This window comes from Tauraco erythrolophus, chromosome 24 (genome assembly GCF_009769465.1).
Source record: "Tauraco erythrolophus isolate bTauEry1 chromosome 24, bTauEry1.pri, whole genome shotgun sequence".
NCBI classification, from domain to species: domain Eukaryota; kingdom Metazoa; phylum Chordata; class Aves; order Musophagiformes; family Musophagidae; genus Tauraco; species Tauraco erythrolophus.
In genome coordinates, this window is record NC_141488.1 from 4,508,671 (window position 1) to 4,524,569 (window position 15,899).

At 57.1% G+C, this 15,899-nt stretch overlaps 1 protein-coding gene across 1 annotated transcript; it reads left to right on the forward strand.

Annotated features, from left to right (window-relative positions):
* Window positions 1-11,940: 11,940 nt before the first annotated feature.
* KDF1 (keratinocyte differentiation factor 1) lies at window positions 11,941-14,787 on the forward strand. Its single transcript, XM_086626246.1, has 3 exons — window positions 11,941-13,036; window positions 13,978-14,052; window positions 14,705-14,787. The coding sequence occupies exons 1-3, from the start codon at window positions 11,941-11,943 to the stop codon at window positions 14,785-14,787; spliced, it is 1,254 nt and encodes a 417-aa protein (XP_086482372.1).
* The last annotated feature ends 1,112 nt before the right edge of the window (window positions 14,788-15,899 follow it).

A 15,899-nucleotide genomic window follows, 5' to 3' on the forward strand; every position in this document is an offset into this window, starting at 1 on the left:
CTTCTCCTGGCTGAGACCTCTAAGCTGCTATTAGCAGCAAACTCCCTACCAGACTGGGGGAATCACCTCCTGGTTGGGATTACGGCTCCACACGCATGGGAAAACCTCCAGCGGGCAGTGATTTAGTGAAAGGGCAGAAATTAGGGAGCATCGAGGGGATCTGGGCTGTGAGAGCATCTGTAAGCTCCACGCAGGGTGGGACAAAATCAAAAATAATTGTCTGAAGACGGGGATTAAGAGGAGAAATGTAAGTTTCTCCCCACCCCAGGGCTGCTGCCTGACTTTGTTGCTGTGAAGTCAGGCTGGGAGCTTAAACATTTCTCCTCCACCCGTTTTCTGCACACATTCACAAGTACGTTGTGCCTTATTTGTGACCTTACACAAATTTTTCAGGACAGATTGTGCGTGTATGTGTATCTACACCTATATACATGCATCAGTGGTGCCTGGCAGAGACCCCGGATGCCTGCAGTGACACTGTTGCAGGCAGCTCCTAACACATTTTCCACGTCCCCCCTGCCACGCAGAGGAGGGAAGAGGTCGATAATCAGAGAAATCCACTCCGGTATTAATTACACGCCATTACCAGGGCTTAATCCTCATTCTCATCACCTTCTCAGTTATATTTCAGCCAGCACCTACGGACACTGTGGGTAATGAATAAAATATATCACAGTTTACTTCTGCTCGTGCCCTGCGGAGCGCGGTGCGGGCAGCGCGGTGCGGGCAGGAGTCCGGCGGTGGCGGCAGCAGCCGGCGCAGAGGCGAGGAGCGAGGATTACACAACAGACCTGCTGTCTCACACCAAGGTAGTCGCGGTACATTCATGAGTCAGTGAAATTCCCCCCCCCACCCCCCTCCCAGCTCAAATCCAGCGTGGTTTTTCTTTTCGATTAAAAATAAAATAAATAAGGGGGGTGAGTTATGGCTTTTCGGCAGGAGGGAGGGATTCATGCAGCCCCCGGGGAAAGCCACGGCGAAAGCTTGGCACAGCAAAGCGAGACCCCGTTACGGCGGCTCGGCCGACGGATGCCGTTAGCCCCGGGGATGGCGACCGCTGCGGCTGTGTCCGGCGATGGAGCGGGCTCATGGAGGCTTCACCAGCTGAACTGCTGCACTCCCCGACGGAAAAGGGATGATGCTGTCAGGTCTGAGCCCTCTATCCCGAGGCCGGCTCAGGGCTGGTGGGGCAGATGGGGACAGCGAGGCCAGGGCCCTCCAGAAGCCTTCTTCCTGGGGAGGGGTGCTTCATCCTGAGCCCACCTCCACCTCCTCGTGCCTTCTCGCCCCTCCGGAGCCCACAGTGACAGGCTGTGCTGCAGGGTGACGTCGGGGGTGCTCAAGGGCTCTTGCTGGAAGCATGAGGAGGCTTTAAGTGACACCTGCATGGTCAGTCATCAAAGCAGTCCCAAAAATCCAGCTTGGTAGTAGGCAAATGGTGCTAATGCCATCACGAGGACTTCTGTCTGCCTGCTCTCTGCCGCTGTCGGGGTGCACAGTCTGGAGCCAAAACCACTGTCCAGGGCTAGTGGAAGTAAAGTGGCCCCAAGCCCCCTCGATCCCCCACTGAGGCTGGTACGGAGGCATGTGAAGGCTGCACCCAAGCCCCAGTGTGAGGCACAGTCCCACCAGTGTCCTGCTGGCCCGGCGTCTTGGGGACCCCCCTCTGGGGGGGTAGTGGGGCTTGGACAAGGAAGGGGCCCTGCCCCATAGTGGCTGCCTTTGGTGGGGAGGTGACGCCAGACCGGGCTGGGGGTGCTGACAGCAGATTCCCCTATAAACACCCCCAGACCTGGCAAAATCCTCCAGGGACCCCAGACCCTGCAGGGTCCCTCGTGCACCCCAAACCCTGCTGCATTTCCCAATCCCACAGAGGTTCCAGACCCTGCTGGGTCCCCCAACTTCACTTCCCCCCCCCCCCAAATCTGCCCGCTCAGTGCACATCCCTGAATCCCTGACCCTGCAGGGTCCCTCAAGCACCCCAAACCCCCAAGGTCCCCCAGGGACCAGATTCCTCAGGGCATCCCAAGGTCCCCAGTCCCTGCTGGGTGCCCTGGAGTGCCCCAATCCCACAGGGTCCCCAAAGGAACCCCAAACACCTCAGACCCCACAGGGTCTCCCTGCATCAGAACCCTCAGGCCACCACTGAGGTCCCCAGATCCTGCTGGATCCCCCCATCCCATAGGGTCCCCAGACCCTGCAGGATCCCAACCTATCAGAATCCTCAGGCACCTCCCAAGATCCCCAGACCCCGCTGGGTTCCCCCAAAATCCCCCATGCCCTGCAGGGTCCCCCTGGGACCCCCAAACCTCCTGGCCCACCGGGTCCCAGCCCTTCAGATTCCTCAGGCCACCTCCAAGGTCCCCAGACCCTGCTGGGTCCTACACACACCATGGGGTCTCCAAGACCCCCACACGCCCAGCAAGGTTCTTCCCACAACCCCTAATCCCACAGGGTGCCTTGAGAATCCTCAAACCCACCGAGTCCCAACCCCTCAGACTCCACAGGAGCCCCTCATGGACTCCAGACCCTGCTGAGTCCTCCCACTCTATAAGGTACCCCAAACCTTTCAGGGTACCCCCAGGACCCCCAAACCCTCCAGAGTCCCAACATATCAGACTCCCCACGAGCCCTGCATGGACCCCAGACCTCACTGAGTCCCCCCCACCCCAAAAGATCCCCCAAATCCAGCAGGATCACAATCCATCAGACTCCCCAGGAGCCCTGCATGGACCCCAGACCCTGCTGAGTCCTCCCACCCTATAGGGTCCCCATCCATCAGACTCCCCAGGACCTCCTCAAAGACCCCAGACCCTGCTGAGTCCTCCCACCCTATAGGGTCCCCATCCATCTGACTCCCCAGGACCCCCTCAAAGACCCCAGACCCTGCTGAGTCCTCCCACCCTATAGGGTCCCCATCCATCAGACTCCCCAGGACCTCCTCAAAGACCCCAGACCCTGCTGAGTCCTCCCACCCTATAGGGTCCCCATCCATCTGACTCCCCAGGACCCCCTCAAAGACCCCAGACCCTGCTGAGTCCCCCCCACCCTATACGGTCCCCCTGGGACCCCCAAACCCAGCAAGGTCCCAACCCATTAGACTCCCCAGGACCCCCTCAAGGCTCCCAGACCCCACCAGCTCCCCAAACCCCCCCCGCCTCCCGCAGGACCCCCGACCCCCCCAGTACCCCCCTAGGCGGGGCTGCGGGGCGCGGCGGGCAACCGACGAGCAGCGGCGGCCGGTGCGGCGGCCCCGCGGGGGCGGGCGGGGGCCCAGGGGACGCAGCTGCGGAGGGCGCGGGCGGCGGCCAGGAGGGCGGCGGGGCGGGGGCGGGGGCGGCGGCGGAGCCCCTTCTGCAGCCGCTGGCTCTGTGCCGCCAGTGCCAGCTGCGCCTGGGCCACGCCGGCCCCCAGGCGACCCAGGGCCTCGGCGCGGGCGGCCAGGCGGAGCTCGGCGTGCCGCAGGGCGCAGTGAACCTGCCGGACGCGGCCCTCCAGCTCCGCCGCCGCCCGACGGCGACCTTCCGCCGCCACCAGCCGCCGCCGCGCCGCCGCCAGCTCCACCGACCCGGGGCTGCTGCTGCTGTCGGTGCTGCCGGTGCTGCCGCCGCCGCCGCTGCTGCTGCTGTTGTTGTTGCTGGTGCCGTTGGTACCGCCGCGATCGGGGCGCTGCTCGCCGCCCGCAGCCGGACCCGCATCCGCCGCTGCCGCCGCCGCCATGGGAACGGGAACGGGAGCGGGGCAGCGCCGCGGCGATGGATATATAGCCCGGGGGCGGTGCCGGCTCCGTGCGGCTCGGCCCCGCCAGGGGCGGCTCCGGCACCGGCAGGGGTTGGGGGGGGATGCGGGGCGCGACCCCGGTACGGTACAGGCCTGGCGGGGGATGCTCGAGCTCGATATGGCCCGGTACGGCACCGGCACGGCACTGGGCTGGGCATGGCTCGGTACGGCACTGGCACCTGCACGGCACTGGGCTGGGCATGGCTCGGTACGGCACTGGCACCTGCACGGCACTGGGCTGGGCATGGCTCGGTACGGCACTGGCACCTGCACGGCACCAGGCTGGGTATGGCTCGGTACGGCACGGCACAGGTACCGGCCTCGGTACAGCACGGCCCTGGGCCTGGTACCGCTCGGTACAGCACCGGCCGGTGGCGTTAGTGGTTCGTGGTGCTGGAAAAGTGGCCTCCTTTTTTCGTTTTTTTTTTGGGGGGGAGGTCAGTGGGAAATACGGAGCTGAGGAGAGGGGGTGTCACTGGGAACAGCTGGGAGGGTTACTGGGGGGTCGCTGGGACAGGCTGGAGTGGGATGGGGTTACTGGGAAGGGTTACTGGAGGGGTTATTGGGAAGGGCTTAGGCTGGGGAGTCTTGCTGGGAAAAGCTGGGCTGGGAAGAGATTCTGGGGACACTTACTGGGAAGGGTCAGGGGGAAAGGCTGGAATGGGACAGGTTACTGGAACAGCTGGTTTCATGTCTGCAGCCCCTGGGAGAAACAGCTTAAGAAACTCCTGGTGCTGTTTGGGGGATGCTGGTGCCCCAGCTGCCAGCCTGGGCAGGGAAAAGGGCAGGGGGCAGCCTCCATTACCCTCCCAGGACCGTGGCCAGGGTGTCCCAGCTTTGGGGTGCAGGAGAAGCAGCACCAGGACAGCGTGTCCTTGATTGCATGACTGTCACAGCAACGTCGCTGCCAACGTCATTATTGTTTAAGACGGCATTAATAGAGCTGAGAGTGGGCCGAGACGGCACGGGGAGGGGGTTGGAGTGGGAGAGTGCCGCTGCCACCTTGCTCCCCCCAAGGAGCCTGGGTTTTGGGGTTTGTCCTGCTGGGACATCACGATCAGCAGCTGCGTCTTCCCATAGGTGCGTGGGGTAAAGCTTGCTTGTGTTGTACATCAGAGAGGATAAAAGGGATGATAGGAACCGGCTGCCAAGGTCTCATCCCACCCCGAGACAAGAGCAAAAGCCTAAGCAAAAAAAAAAAAACAACAAAAAAAACCAAAAACAAAGCAGCCTAAATCTGTTCCAGGCAGAGCCACGTCCAGGCCTGCGGTGGATGTCATCCCCACTCCACGTGGGCTGATGGCAGCTTTGCTTTCCTTACCTTAGAGGGGAAAAAAACCCATCCTTTGTGCTTTGCATCGCATTCTTGCTTTTGCCAGCGCTGCCACGCGTCTGCCAGACACCGGAGCAGCGTCAGAGGCTGCTGCGTCACCACTCCCGGCCCCCGCTGCCTGATTGTCCCTTCTCTATCTGTCCACCGGCTCCCACTGCATCTCTGCTGCCCGGTGTCGGAGACGCGGCCGTGACATTCACTTGAGCTCTGCGGGCTGCGCTTCGTGCTGTAGGAAAGCTGAAGTCCGGGCTGAGCTGCCTTCATGCATCTGATGCAAATACTGCTATAAAATGGGGTTGGGGGATTTGAGGGGTGCTGCTCCATCACAGGTTCAGGGTCAAAGTTCTGCTCTTGCTCCTTCTGCCTCCGACCCAAAGAAGCTGTGGGGACAGGCTGGTGTTAAACCGAACATCCTCCTCTATGGTTTTTTGCTCTGCTTTGGTGGAACCTGGACCCCCAAAAGGGGAAAGGGCTCGGATCTGTCTTGCAGTGAGTTTCCCTGTTCCCCTAAAGTGAAGCCTCAGAAATGCTGAGGTTGGAGGGACATCTGGAGGTGCCTGCTCTTTTGGTCACCTGCTCATAAAATAATTTGCTTTTTTGGATCTCCCTGCAGGTCTGTGCTGCTCGTCACCTTCCCAGCTCCAGTCCCTGATCCAGGGTGAGAAAAGGAAATGGAAACGGGGAGCAGCTGTGCCTGGACAAGAAGTTAAGAAATAAGAAGGGGTCAGATGGTTGGGGATGGTGGCCAGTGAGGCTGAGGGTGTTGCTGAGCCCTAACAGCAGCTGTGTCCCCAGGCTGTCCCAGCTGGCCATAGCATGTCCCAGTAGATGAGCAAACAGAGGCTGGTAAAGGTAAATAAAAGAAAAATATGAGAACTGCCCCTGCCCCTCAGGGTAAGTCACTGCCCGAGCCCAAGAAACCCTCCCGCGCTTCTGCAGGATCTGTGCCCGGGCTGACGAGCTATTAATGATTTAGCAGAGGAGTCTGAAATTAGCAGCGCCCGGAATAAACCTCTTTGATGCAAAAGCCGAGTTGAGAGCGTTGTTCTCCCTTCCCCGGCAGCGACCCTCTGCATCCCGCAGCAGCACGCAGAGGCACTGGCTGCTGGGATGGGGCACTCTGCTGCATCCCAGGACCCGGTGCCAGTCCCCGATATTCCCCTGGGGGTGCGGGCAGCCCCCACGTTGGCTGTGCTCTGCCCTGGGGTAGGGCAGCTCCGCGGGAGGACGTAGCCAAGGGCTGTGTGCTGGCCTCTTATCTCCAGCCTCTTTAAAGCCCGGCGTGGGGATGTGCTCCAGAAAAGTGCAGCCTTATTACAGGCAGTAAATAATTAACATCAGTGCCATCTCTCCCAGTCTCTCTGCAAGTTTTTCTCTAGGTGTCCCAGTTACCAGGGCAGGGGGGACCCAGGCACTGCTCTCTCATCCTGGCCCTGTTTAAGGGAAGGAATCCTGCATTAGGATTTCAGATTTATGCTCCAGGACTCCTGGGTTGACCCGGCTCCCTGCCCTGCTGTCCTGGACCCCACAGCGCTGGCAGCGGCGGTTTGGGACCGGAGCCCTGGCACACGGTGGCAACTCAATTGGAGGGTGATGGGGCATGGGGAAAATGCAGGAGCTGAGGAACATTAAGCAGTGTGGTGCTGGGCTCAGGGGGCCATGCCATGCTGCCTGGCTTGTCCTGGAAGTGCCAGGCTTGATGGGGCAGCGCCAGGAGAGGTTTTGTGGCCGGGAATGGTGCTCAAGGCACGTGGCAGAGAAGGAGACAACGCATTTCCAAGCAGTGCTGTAAGTTATACACAAATGAAAGCTGGGCCAGGGGAATGACACCGGCTGGAATTAAGTACGGTGTTCCTGTGCCGGAGGCTTAAATAAATAAATGCAGTCTTTGTGCCCTTTAGAGAAGGAATGAGCTTCTTGGCACTGGCATCATCCTTTAAATCAATTTCTCTCTCTCCTCTTTCCTCTCGGAAACCAGCTGGTGCATCTGAGCCGAGCGGCTGCTGCTTCGGCTGCAGCCTCGGCGCGCGGCTGCGGTTCTGCCGGGCTCCTTCCCTGCCTGCTTTCCTTGCCCACTTTCCCCCACTGGTTTCCTTCCTTTCCCTCAAACCTTCAGGGAAGGATCCAACCCCCCAAGAATGAATCACCAGCTCTTTGGAGAGAACCACTGAGTCACCGAGTGGCAGCAAACGGGACGGGCTGAGCTGAGCAGCTCCGGTGCCGGGGGAGTGCTGGGCATCCCTGCAGCACACGTGCCCCCATGCCAGTGCCATGCCCAGGGGAACTTGTCCAGAAACAACTATTCCCAGCGGGAGAAGGGATGGATGATGCTGTTGCTTCACAGGGTGCTGAGCAGAGAGGGTGAAATCAAAGGGTGCAGGTCCCTCTGTGGCTGCAGCCAGGTGGGAGAGTGGGGCAGGAGGGGCAGCCAAAGGCTTTGGGGGTGTTGAAGTGCTTGGGCATGGCTTGGGCAAAGGTTCATCCTGGGGTAAATGGGCTCCCAACTCCAGAGTGAAGCACTCAAAACCGCAGGCAGCACCCAGGGAGGTGCAGGTGTGATGGTCTCCCCGGGGCGCAGGTCCCGTGGGACCCCAGGGGGTGTACGTGGGCGCCCCACACTCACTGCTTTACACCCTTCGGTGGGGAGATGATGATGCTGCTGGCACGGGCGGCACAGGGGGATTTGCCCACAGGGGAGTTAAAATTACAAGGAATGATGCAGGGCAGACTGGGGGGACCCCTGGGGAGAGGGATCCTCAGTGACCTGAATCCACAGAGATGGAGATCCACAGGGAGGGGGATCCTTGGAGGTGAGGTTTGTTTGGGGCAGGGATCCCTGGCGATGGGGATCCTCAGGGACAGGGATCCTTAGGAATGGGGGTCCTTGCGGACAGGGATCCTTAGGAATGCGGGTACTTGCGGACAGGGATCCTTTGGGACAGGATCTTCAGGGACAAGGGTTCTTTGGACACGATCTTCGGGTCCATTGGGATAAGGATCCTGCGGAATGGAGACCTTAAGGGTGGGAATCTCGAGGAGCGGGATCCTCCGGGAAGGCACTCCTCAGTGATAGGGATCCTTGGGAACGAGGACCCTTGGAGAGGGGGATAGCTGTGGACACAGACCCTTGGGGACGAGGATCCTCGGGCAGCGGGATGCTTGGGGACAGAGCCTTCGGGGACCGGGACCCGCGGGCCGGGCCGGAGCAGCTTCGCCCGCCGCGCTCTGCTGTCCCTCGCGGCGGCCCGTCGGGCCGGGTCACGTGGCTCACCTGGCGCAGGTGGGGCGGGGCCGGACGCCGCTCCCGGCTCGCAGGTAACGCCGGGGCGGGGGGAGCGGACCCCGACCCGACCCCAGCCCCGACCCCGAATCCGGCCCCGGCCCCGCTCCGCCGGCAGCGCCCGCGGCCGCCGCTCGGTGCTTCTCCCGGCGGGGCCGCCCGCCCCGGGCCCGGGGGCAGCAGCAGGCCGCGAGCGGGAGGGCCGGCCGGGCGCTGCCGCTCCCCCACCCCCGCCGGACACCTCCACGGGACCGTCCCCCCGCCAAGACCGGCTTCTCGCGCCCCGCGTCTCCCCCGAGACAGGCGCCCCGGGCCGTGTGCCCCGGCCCCGCAGCCAGGCTGGGGGACAGACCCCCTCCCCCCGCCGCCAGCTCTCCCCGTGCGGTCGTTTCCCCCTCCCCCGCCCCGCTCCGGCCCGTCCCGCTGCGCTGGGACCTTCCCTGCCCTCGCCCCGGGGGCTGGTATGGGTAGGAGCTCTCCCCGGGGCGGGGGGGGGTCGGGTTCCCCCGGCCCCTGCTGGGGTCGGCTGGGCTTTGGGGGGCTGGAGAGCTAAGGGGGGAGCCAGGGCGGGAAAGGGCCGGGTCAGTGGCTCTGCTGGGAAGTGGTTGTTTGCTGCTGCCGGATTCTCTTCTTCCAAAAATCCACCATCTCGAGGATGTCCGGGGGTCCTGGGTGGGCAGAGGGGCCTCTGCTTGGTGCCCGGGCGCATCTTCCCCCCCCTGCCCTGGCAGCGCTTCATTTGTGCGGGAAGGGGCATATTTTGTCCACCTGTGCCGTGGTGGAGTCCTGGCTGTCAGCTAGAACGGGGGATGTTTTGGGCCAGGGGCACAGGAAGGCGTTTGGCAAGAGGCAGTTCCTTGGCCAGGTGGTTTATATCCCAAGGAGGTGAGAGAGAGGAAACGGGAGCGCAGGGAAGAGGCTGGATCCATGAGACTCTGGGGTCTCTGTCACTGCCCGGTGCCAGCAGTCGGAAATCTGGGAGCTTTACAGGGCAGCTTTCAGCTCCTGGCAACGCTGCTTAGAAAAATTAACAGCTATTGATGCTTCTGTATGTTTTAGAAAAGTTGTATCTGGGTGTGTAAATCCTGTACCCTGAATTTAGATCCTGTGGCTCTTTTTTGAGTTAATGCTCCAACTTGCCTAGCTTCTAACAACAGTGGTGATATGGTTGTTGGCAAGTGTGACTTTGTTAAGTTGTTTCACAACTTAATTTGGCTTTTTTAAAACTCCCAAAGGAAATCCTGTCCTCTGAACAATGAAGATCTTAGACCCCGGGTAACTCTTAGACGCACAAACTGTGAATCCCTCCTCATTCTTCTGAAGCAGATGCTGAAGTTCTTTAGAAGGATCTTCTCCATTCACACACGGTGCCTGCGTGAGGACAGAGACAGCTCCCCACCATTTCGTGAGTATCAGCTCAGCTGTGGATTTCAGTCTGAGCTTTTGGTTGTGGCTGTGTTAAGCAGCTGGCTGCAGGTTTCGGTCCGGTCCGTTGCCTGTGCCAGAGAAGCTGCGGAATTGAGGAGCTGCGTTCTGTGTGTGCTCCCAGGGAGCTCTTCAGACGTGTGGTCTGGTGGTGGCAGCAAGGCGAGCTGTGGTGGGAAGGGGGTGAGCTCAGTGCTCGGGGCTGGAGGTGTCTCTGACACCTGGTGCAGTTGGGGGTTTGTGCAGCGTTGGGCAAGTGGTTTGACCTCTGAGCCTGCAAGACTTTTTCTGTAGGGCTGAGATAATGCTCTTCTCGACTTGAAGGATGCTCTGACGTTTCAGAATATTCTGTGTTGTTCTACAAGTCATTGTTACTGTGCAATGTGTATGTTAGATCTCTTGATGAGACCTCAGTATTAAAGGAAACATCCCAGTATGCAGTTCTGGGCTTAGTTCAGCTTGAATGTTTTCGGTTTGTTTTTCAATTTTGAGCTGTATTACAAAAATGGCAAAGCTGAGGAAAAAAAATCCTGGTGTTTGGAAGGGAAAGTAATCAAAACTTTCAGCTGATTCTGAGTCTAGGGAGCTCTGCCTGCTCAGCACTGAAATCGGAGCATCTGGGGCTTTTGTATTTAACATATTGTCCAAGAATGTGCAAAGGGAGCTCCTGGGACATGTACTACTTACCAATTTTTATAAGCTAATGGAGCCAAAATATTCCTGGAAAGCAGTGATGTGCTGTAACTGCCTGGTGTTCAGTCTGTGCCTGTTTCTTTGTGGGGACAACATGACAATTTGTTTTAAAAAAAGGGAAAAAGAGGCAACGCTCTTACAGGGTAGGACAGATTGATTTATTATTAATGCTTGAGGTGCCCTATAGAAAGTATACAGTAGAGCAGCAGGGACAGTCTGAAAACACTTAAGCTCTGGCTAGGCTCTCACTGCTTATTAACTAGCCTAATTAATATCTAAAAGGATCTCTTGGGGGTGAAAGCAGCATTAGCCAAGAAGCATAGAAACCGTGGACAATCCCACCATAGTGGGGGATAAAAGCAGCAGCAATGGAAGTGAAGAGTGACAGCCTTGACCTGACTTTCCTCGCTGTCACCCAGTGCTGAGCTTGCTTGGTAACAGGGAGATTTAACGTGCCAAACTCTGCTTGTTGGGTCTGTGGAGTTGAAGTGTGACACACTACCCTGTGAAAACAGTTTCCTCCTGTGTGCAGACCTGGGGCAGTTGTGTTGTTACAGTGGCAATGAGAAGAACAGTTAAACAGATAGTCTGCTGTAGGATTTCCGTTGTAGGGCTTTGTAAAGCTTTTGCTCCCCTGAGGTGTGATTTGAGACCGATTCCTTGACAAGATCTTTTCTTTAACCCAGATGAAGACATCAGTTTTCCTAGGAAAGTCCTTAAGGGAACACGGCGTTAGCATGACTAACAAAAATCATCAGCCATCAGTAAGGCTGTCTTACTAAATCCTCTAAATTTGAATAGCATTGGCTGTTGTTACTAAATCCTCTAAATTTGAATAGCACTGAATAATCTGGAGTCTGAATTGGCAGCTTGCATAGTGATTGATTGCTTGTCAGCTCCTGGGCAGTGTGTTTTGAAAGGGATCAGCACTGTCAGGGCCCAGCTTAATCCCAAGGAATGCAAGACAAAGGGGAAGTTGTTCAAAAGGAGATACTTTCCCTTTGCAGCCTGTCAGCTGGCTCCACCTACAGCGGTGCTCTCCATTTATTGCTCTGGAGCAACGGCTCTGGAGCCTGCCTCGTGTTGAGGAAACCTCTTCTGAAGGTTACAGGGATTTTGATGTCTTAAAAATAGTCCTTTTCAAACAAACCTCTTCTGATTCAAGCATCTACCGCAAGGAAGCAGCACAGCTAGAGTACTCGGAGAGCCCTGAAGCAGGCTGGATTCCCTCTCTATGTGACAAGTGAGACCAGCGTGAGTCCTAGAGCAGAACCTTCCTGTAAATGATTGAAAAGCTGAATTTGAGAATCCCTGAATTTGAACATTAGGTCCTTCTCTGTTGATCAACAGCTTGCTAAGGTGAGACTGGGGAGGAATTCTTTGTCTGACTTGAGACCTTCTTGTTCTCCAGGTGCCTGAGCAGTGCGCCATGCTGGGCCAGAAAACAGGACTCCCTCACGACCTGAACAGCCACCGCCAGCTGAACCAGTCCTACCAGGAGGCCGTGCCCCTGCGGCCCAGACCATCCAAGGGGACGGATGTCAGTCTGGAGGTGTTCAGCGGCTCCACGCCTGAAGTCAAGCAGAGCCGCGCCAGAGCGCAGCAGATGCGGGATAGGAAGGGTCGCAAAGCTGACCTCAAAGACTCCAACGGGAGAGAGGCGGAAACAATCACCTTTATTTCTGGTACAGCAGAGGCTCCCCCAAACCAGAGCTTCTGCTGTTCCTCTCTGTCTCAGGCCTGGAACACATACAAGGCCGTTTTCTGTTGTATAGTGACCTGTGGGGGCTGCTTTCAGGACTGCAGTGTCTGTATTCCCTATCCGGGGCCCACCGAGACCTCCACTGACGATGGAAAGAACGGAGATTATAACGGACGACTGCCAAACAGCCCCGCCAACGTCTCTCCCACTGAGAAGAATGGGAACCAGATCAAAAAGTCCAGCATGGGCAGCAGTTTCAGTTACCCAGATGTGAAACTGAAGGGCATTCCTGTCTATCAAAACAGGAGCCCCAGCCACCACCTGGAATCAGATTCCTGCTGCAAAGAGCTGCTGCAAGAGAAGCCCTTCAGGAACAGCATAGAAAAGCCGCCGCTCCCCAGCAGCCACCGGAGCTCGGAGGAGTATTACTCCTTCCATGAGTCTGACTTGGACATCAGTGAGCTGAATGGCTCCATGTCCAGCAGGCAGATCGATGTCCTGATCTTCAAGAAACTGACCGAGCTCTTCAGCGTCCACCAGATTGACGAGCTGGCCAAGTGCACGTCGGACACCGTCTTCCTGGAGAAGACCAACAAGATCTCGGACCTCATCAATAGCATAACTCAGGACTACAACCTGGATGAGCAGGATGCTGAATGCAGGCTGGTCCGAGGCATCATACGCATCAGCACCCGGAAAAGCAGGGTCCGGCCCCATATTTCTGTTCCAGCCAGCCAGAGCCATGAGGAGAAGTCCAGCAGAGGCAACGCACCAGACAGTGGGAACGAAACGATGCTGGAGTCCATGGTCATCAGCCAAGACGGTATGTCTGGGTTCCTTGGTGTTACTGCTTCAAAACGAGAGGGTTATTTTATCAAAGCCATGGAAATGGGACAATGGAGCAGGGTTGAAAGCTGGTGTCTGTCTTCAGGCTGGGCTTATTTTCCTGGGATGTGCGAATGGAGGTCCTTGTGTTTTACTGGAGACCTCTGCTTCTCACCAGTTGTTGCGCTATGACTTTCTTGACAGCATCTTTCACTGTCGGTGAAGTTTGTACAATATAAGGGCTTATTCTGTTGCTACTGCAACGATTCTGGCTTTCCTCCGCACCTCTGAGCTAGGCAGAAAGACCATGAGTCAAACTTAACTGGTATGACCAGACGAGCTGGCTTGTGCCAGAGGATGTCCAGTTACTCAGCTGGCTCTCTCCCTCGTGTTCTACCAGTGCTCTTTGCTAATGCCACCCTTAGACTCCTGTGACCGAGTGCCTCCTTGGAGGCTTCCTCTACACAGTGGGGTGAGGAGCAGCCAGTAAATATCCCTGCTGAGAGGAGGGAAGGGCTGCAGCCGCAGCTGCAGTGCCTCGGGGCTGTTCCGGGGACGCTTTCCTCCGTGTCTGGAGCAGCCTGAAGCAACCGGCCTCCAGAACGGGTTGTAAGAGAGCTTGGCGTAGAAAGACCTTGAAAAGCTGAGTATGGCGGGCGAGGAGACATCCAGAAGTAAGGGAGGAAACAGAGTGGCTGTTGTGCTTCCCAGTTTAGCAGTAAAGCTGCTGTTGCTTCCTGGTATTGAGGGACTATAAAGCTCGGATTACCAAAACAATGGTGGAAGCAATGCGAGGAATCGGACTCTCCCTCCCCTATTACCTGAGGGTGGTGCCTTCTGAGAGAAGGAGAGCCCTGTGCCTTCCCTGATGGGGATTTTACTCTTGAGTCATAGCTGCCCTTCCTTGCCTGTCTCAGGCCTCCTTGGTTTTCATTCCAGATCTGGCCGTGCAAATATCGGAAGAAACCCCAGCAGATGTGATAGCCAGGAACATGAGGCGGCACAGCAGCGCAGGTAACGTCCCGGGCTGGGGGTCCCCTGTGGTGAGGAGAACACCCTGAACCTCTCGTGTATGTCTTCAGTTTTCACCATCTGCAGAGGCTGAGCTGACCTCTTATGTTACCGTAAGGGGTGTAGTTCTCTCGAGCTTTGGGAGTGAAGGAGGCTCCAAAGGGATCTGCCTGGGTTGGTGGGTCCTCCTGAAAGAGAGCGAAACCCAAGTATGGAGCGTTCTCTGTCCATGCACGGTACCTGGCCTGAGAGCTGTCAGTCTCCGGGTATCCTGACAAAGTTTGGGGCTGTACTCGGGGTGTGACCAGCTAAGGTCACAGCTGGGTTATACTGGGAACAAAAGGAACTGTGCAAAAGGGAAGCAGGGGAGAGTGACGGGCTGTCCCCTGAGCACTGATCCTCGCGGCATGCGTGCTCCACTCCAAAGAGCAGCCCAGGGCTAAAAGACAAGTTTTCTCCTGCGTAATAACAGATCTCTCTGAGAAGATGGCTACAACACAGGCAGGGTTGTTCCCTGCCTGTGGGCTTTGTGTGGCTTTCTCCTCCCTCATGATACACAAAGCCTTTTGTGGCAGCTCCTTGCCTAACTGCCAGGCGCTCCGCTGCTGTAATTCACGTTGTCTAATGTCACCATCTCTTCTCTTTCCTCTCCAAGGCTCTCCAACAAGCAGAGATTCCTCTTTCCAAGACACAGAGACTGACTCATCTGGGGCACCTCTGCTTCAGGTGTATTGTTAAGGAAAAGGACCCAAGCAGCAGGCAGGCATTTCGAGGCTTTACTGCAATCAGATTTCTCCTCTTTCAATATGGAGTGTGCTGTGCCATTTTTTTTTTTCCCCCCAGTCTACCCTGATCCTCTGTTGAAGCCAATTTTCTCCTGCTGTCTGAATTTCACTGGATACTTTTTTTTTTTTTGGACAATATAGAACATTACAGAAGTGAACTGGGAGGCTAATGAACTTGGGAGGTGGAATGTATGCCCAGGGAGGAGAAGATGGACAAGGAAGTATCAGCTAACTTGTGCCTCTATGATTTCCATACTTCACATTTAGTTTCAACAACCGCAGTGGCCCAGCCCTTTCCCAGCTTTGAGGATCTGTTGTACAGTTCTTGCTTTCTGGCATTGCATAAGTTAACTTGAGTAGGGGATGACTGGACGGTGTCTCAGTGTTTGTGCTGATGCTGAGGTGAAGGCCAAGCACCTGCTCTTTAGGGACCCAAATTTCTATTTAAAGTGGCTGGGTTGGTCCCAAAAACGTTAAGTCCTCTATCCATGGTGTTTGCAGTAGCCAAATCTGCCTTCTTCCTGCTGCCCCTCAGTGGTGTCGTCTCCTCCTGCCTTCTAAGGAGAAAGTTCAGGTAATGTGGCCATCTAATCTTTGGCCTTGTGGAGTGTCTCCTGGGATAGTGCCAACTGCAGGGGGGTGGGATGCCCGGACGGCTGCCCTGCGCTCATCTCCTGAGCAGACCACGGGGATCAGCTTTGCAGTCGCTGCCAGTCTGATGAGAGCTGCGGGCATGAGGTGTTACCAATGGCACGCATTGACCTGTGACTTGCATGCCAGGCAGCTCTTCCTCGCTCATCCACCACCTCTGCTTTGCCCTGCTGTGCTTGGTGTTCTGCTGACTGCTGGGGCAAGCCTTGAACTCGGGTCATGGCAGGGCAGTGAAATAGTCGGTTCATTTTTAGGGTTTTGTAATTAAGAATTGGGCTGTTCGACTATTCTGCTAGAAACTCCCTGGAAAGTGGCTTGTTTGGAAAGGAAAGCCTCGCAGAGGGTCTGTGAGGAGCTGCTTGGTCCTGCCTTTTCCCTGTGGGTGCCTTCTCCTTCCCTTTGCTCCCCCTAATA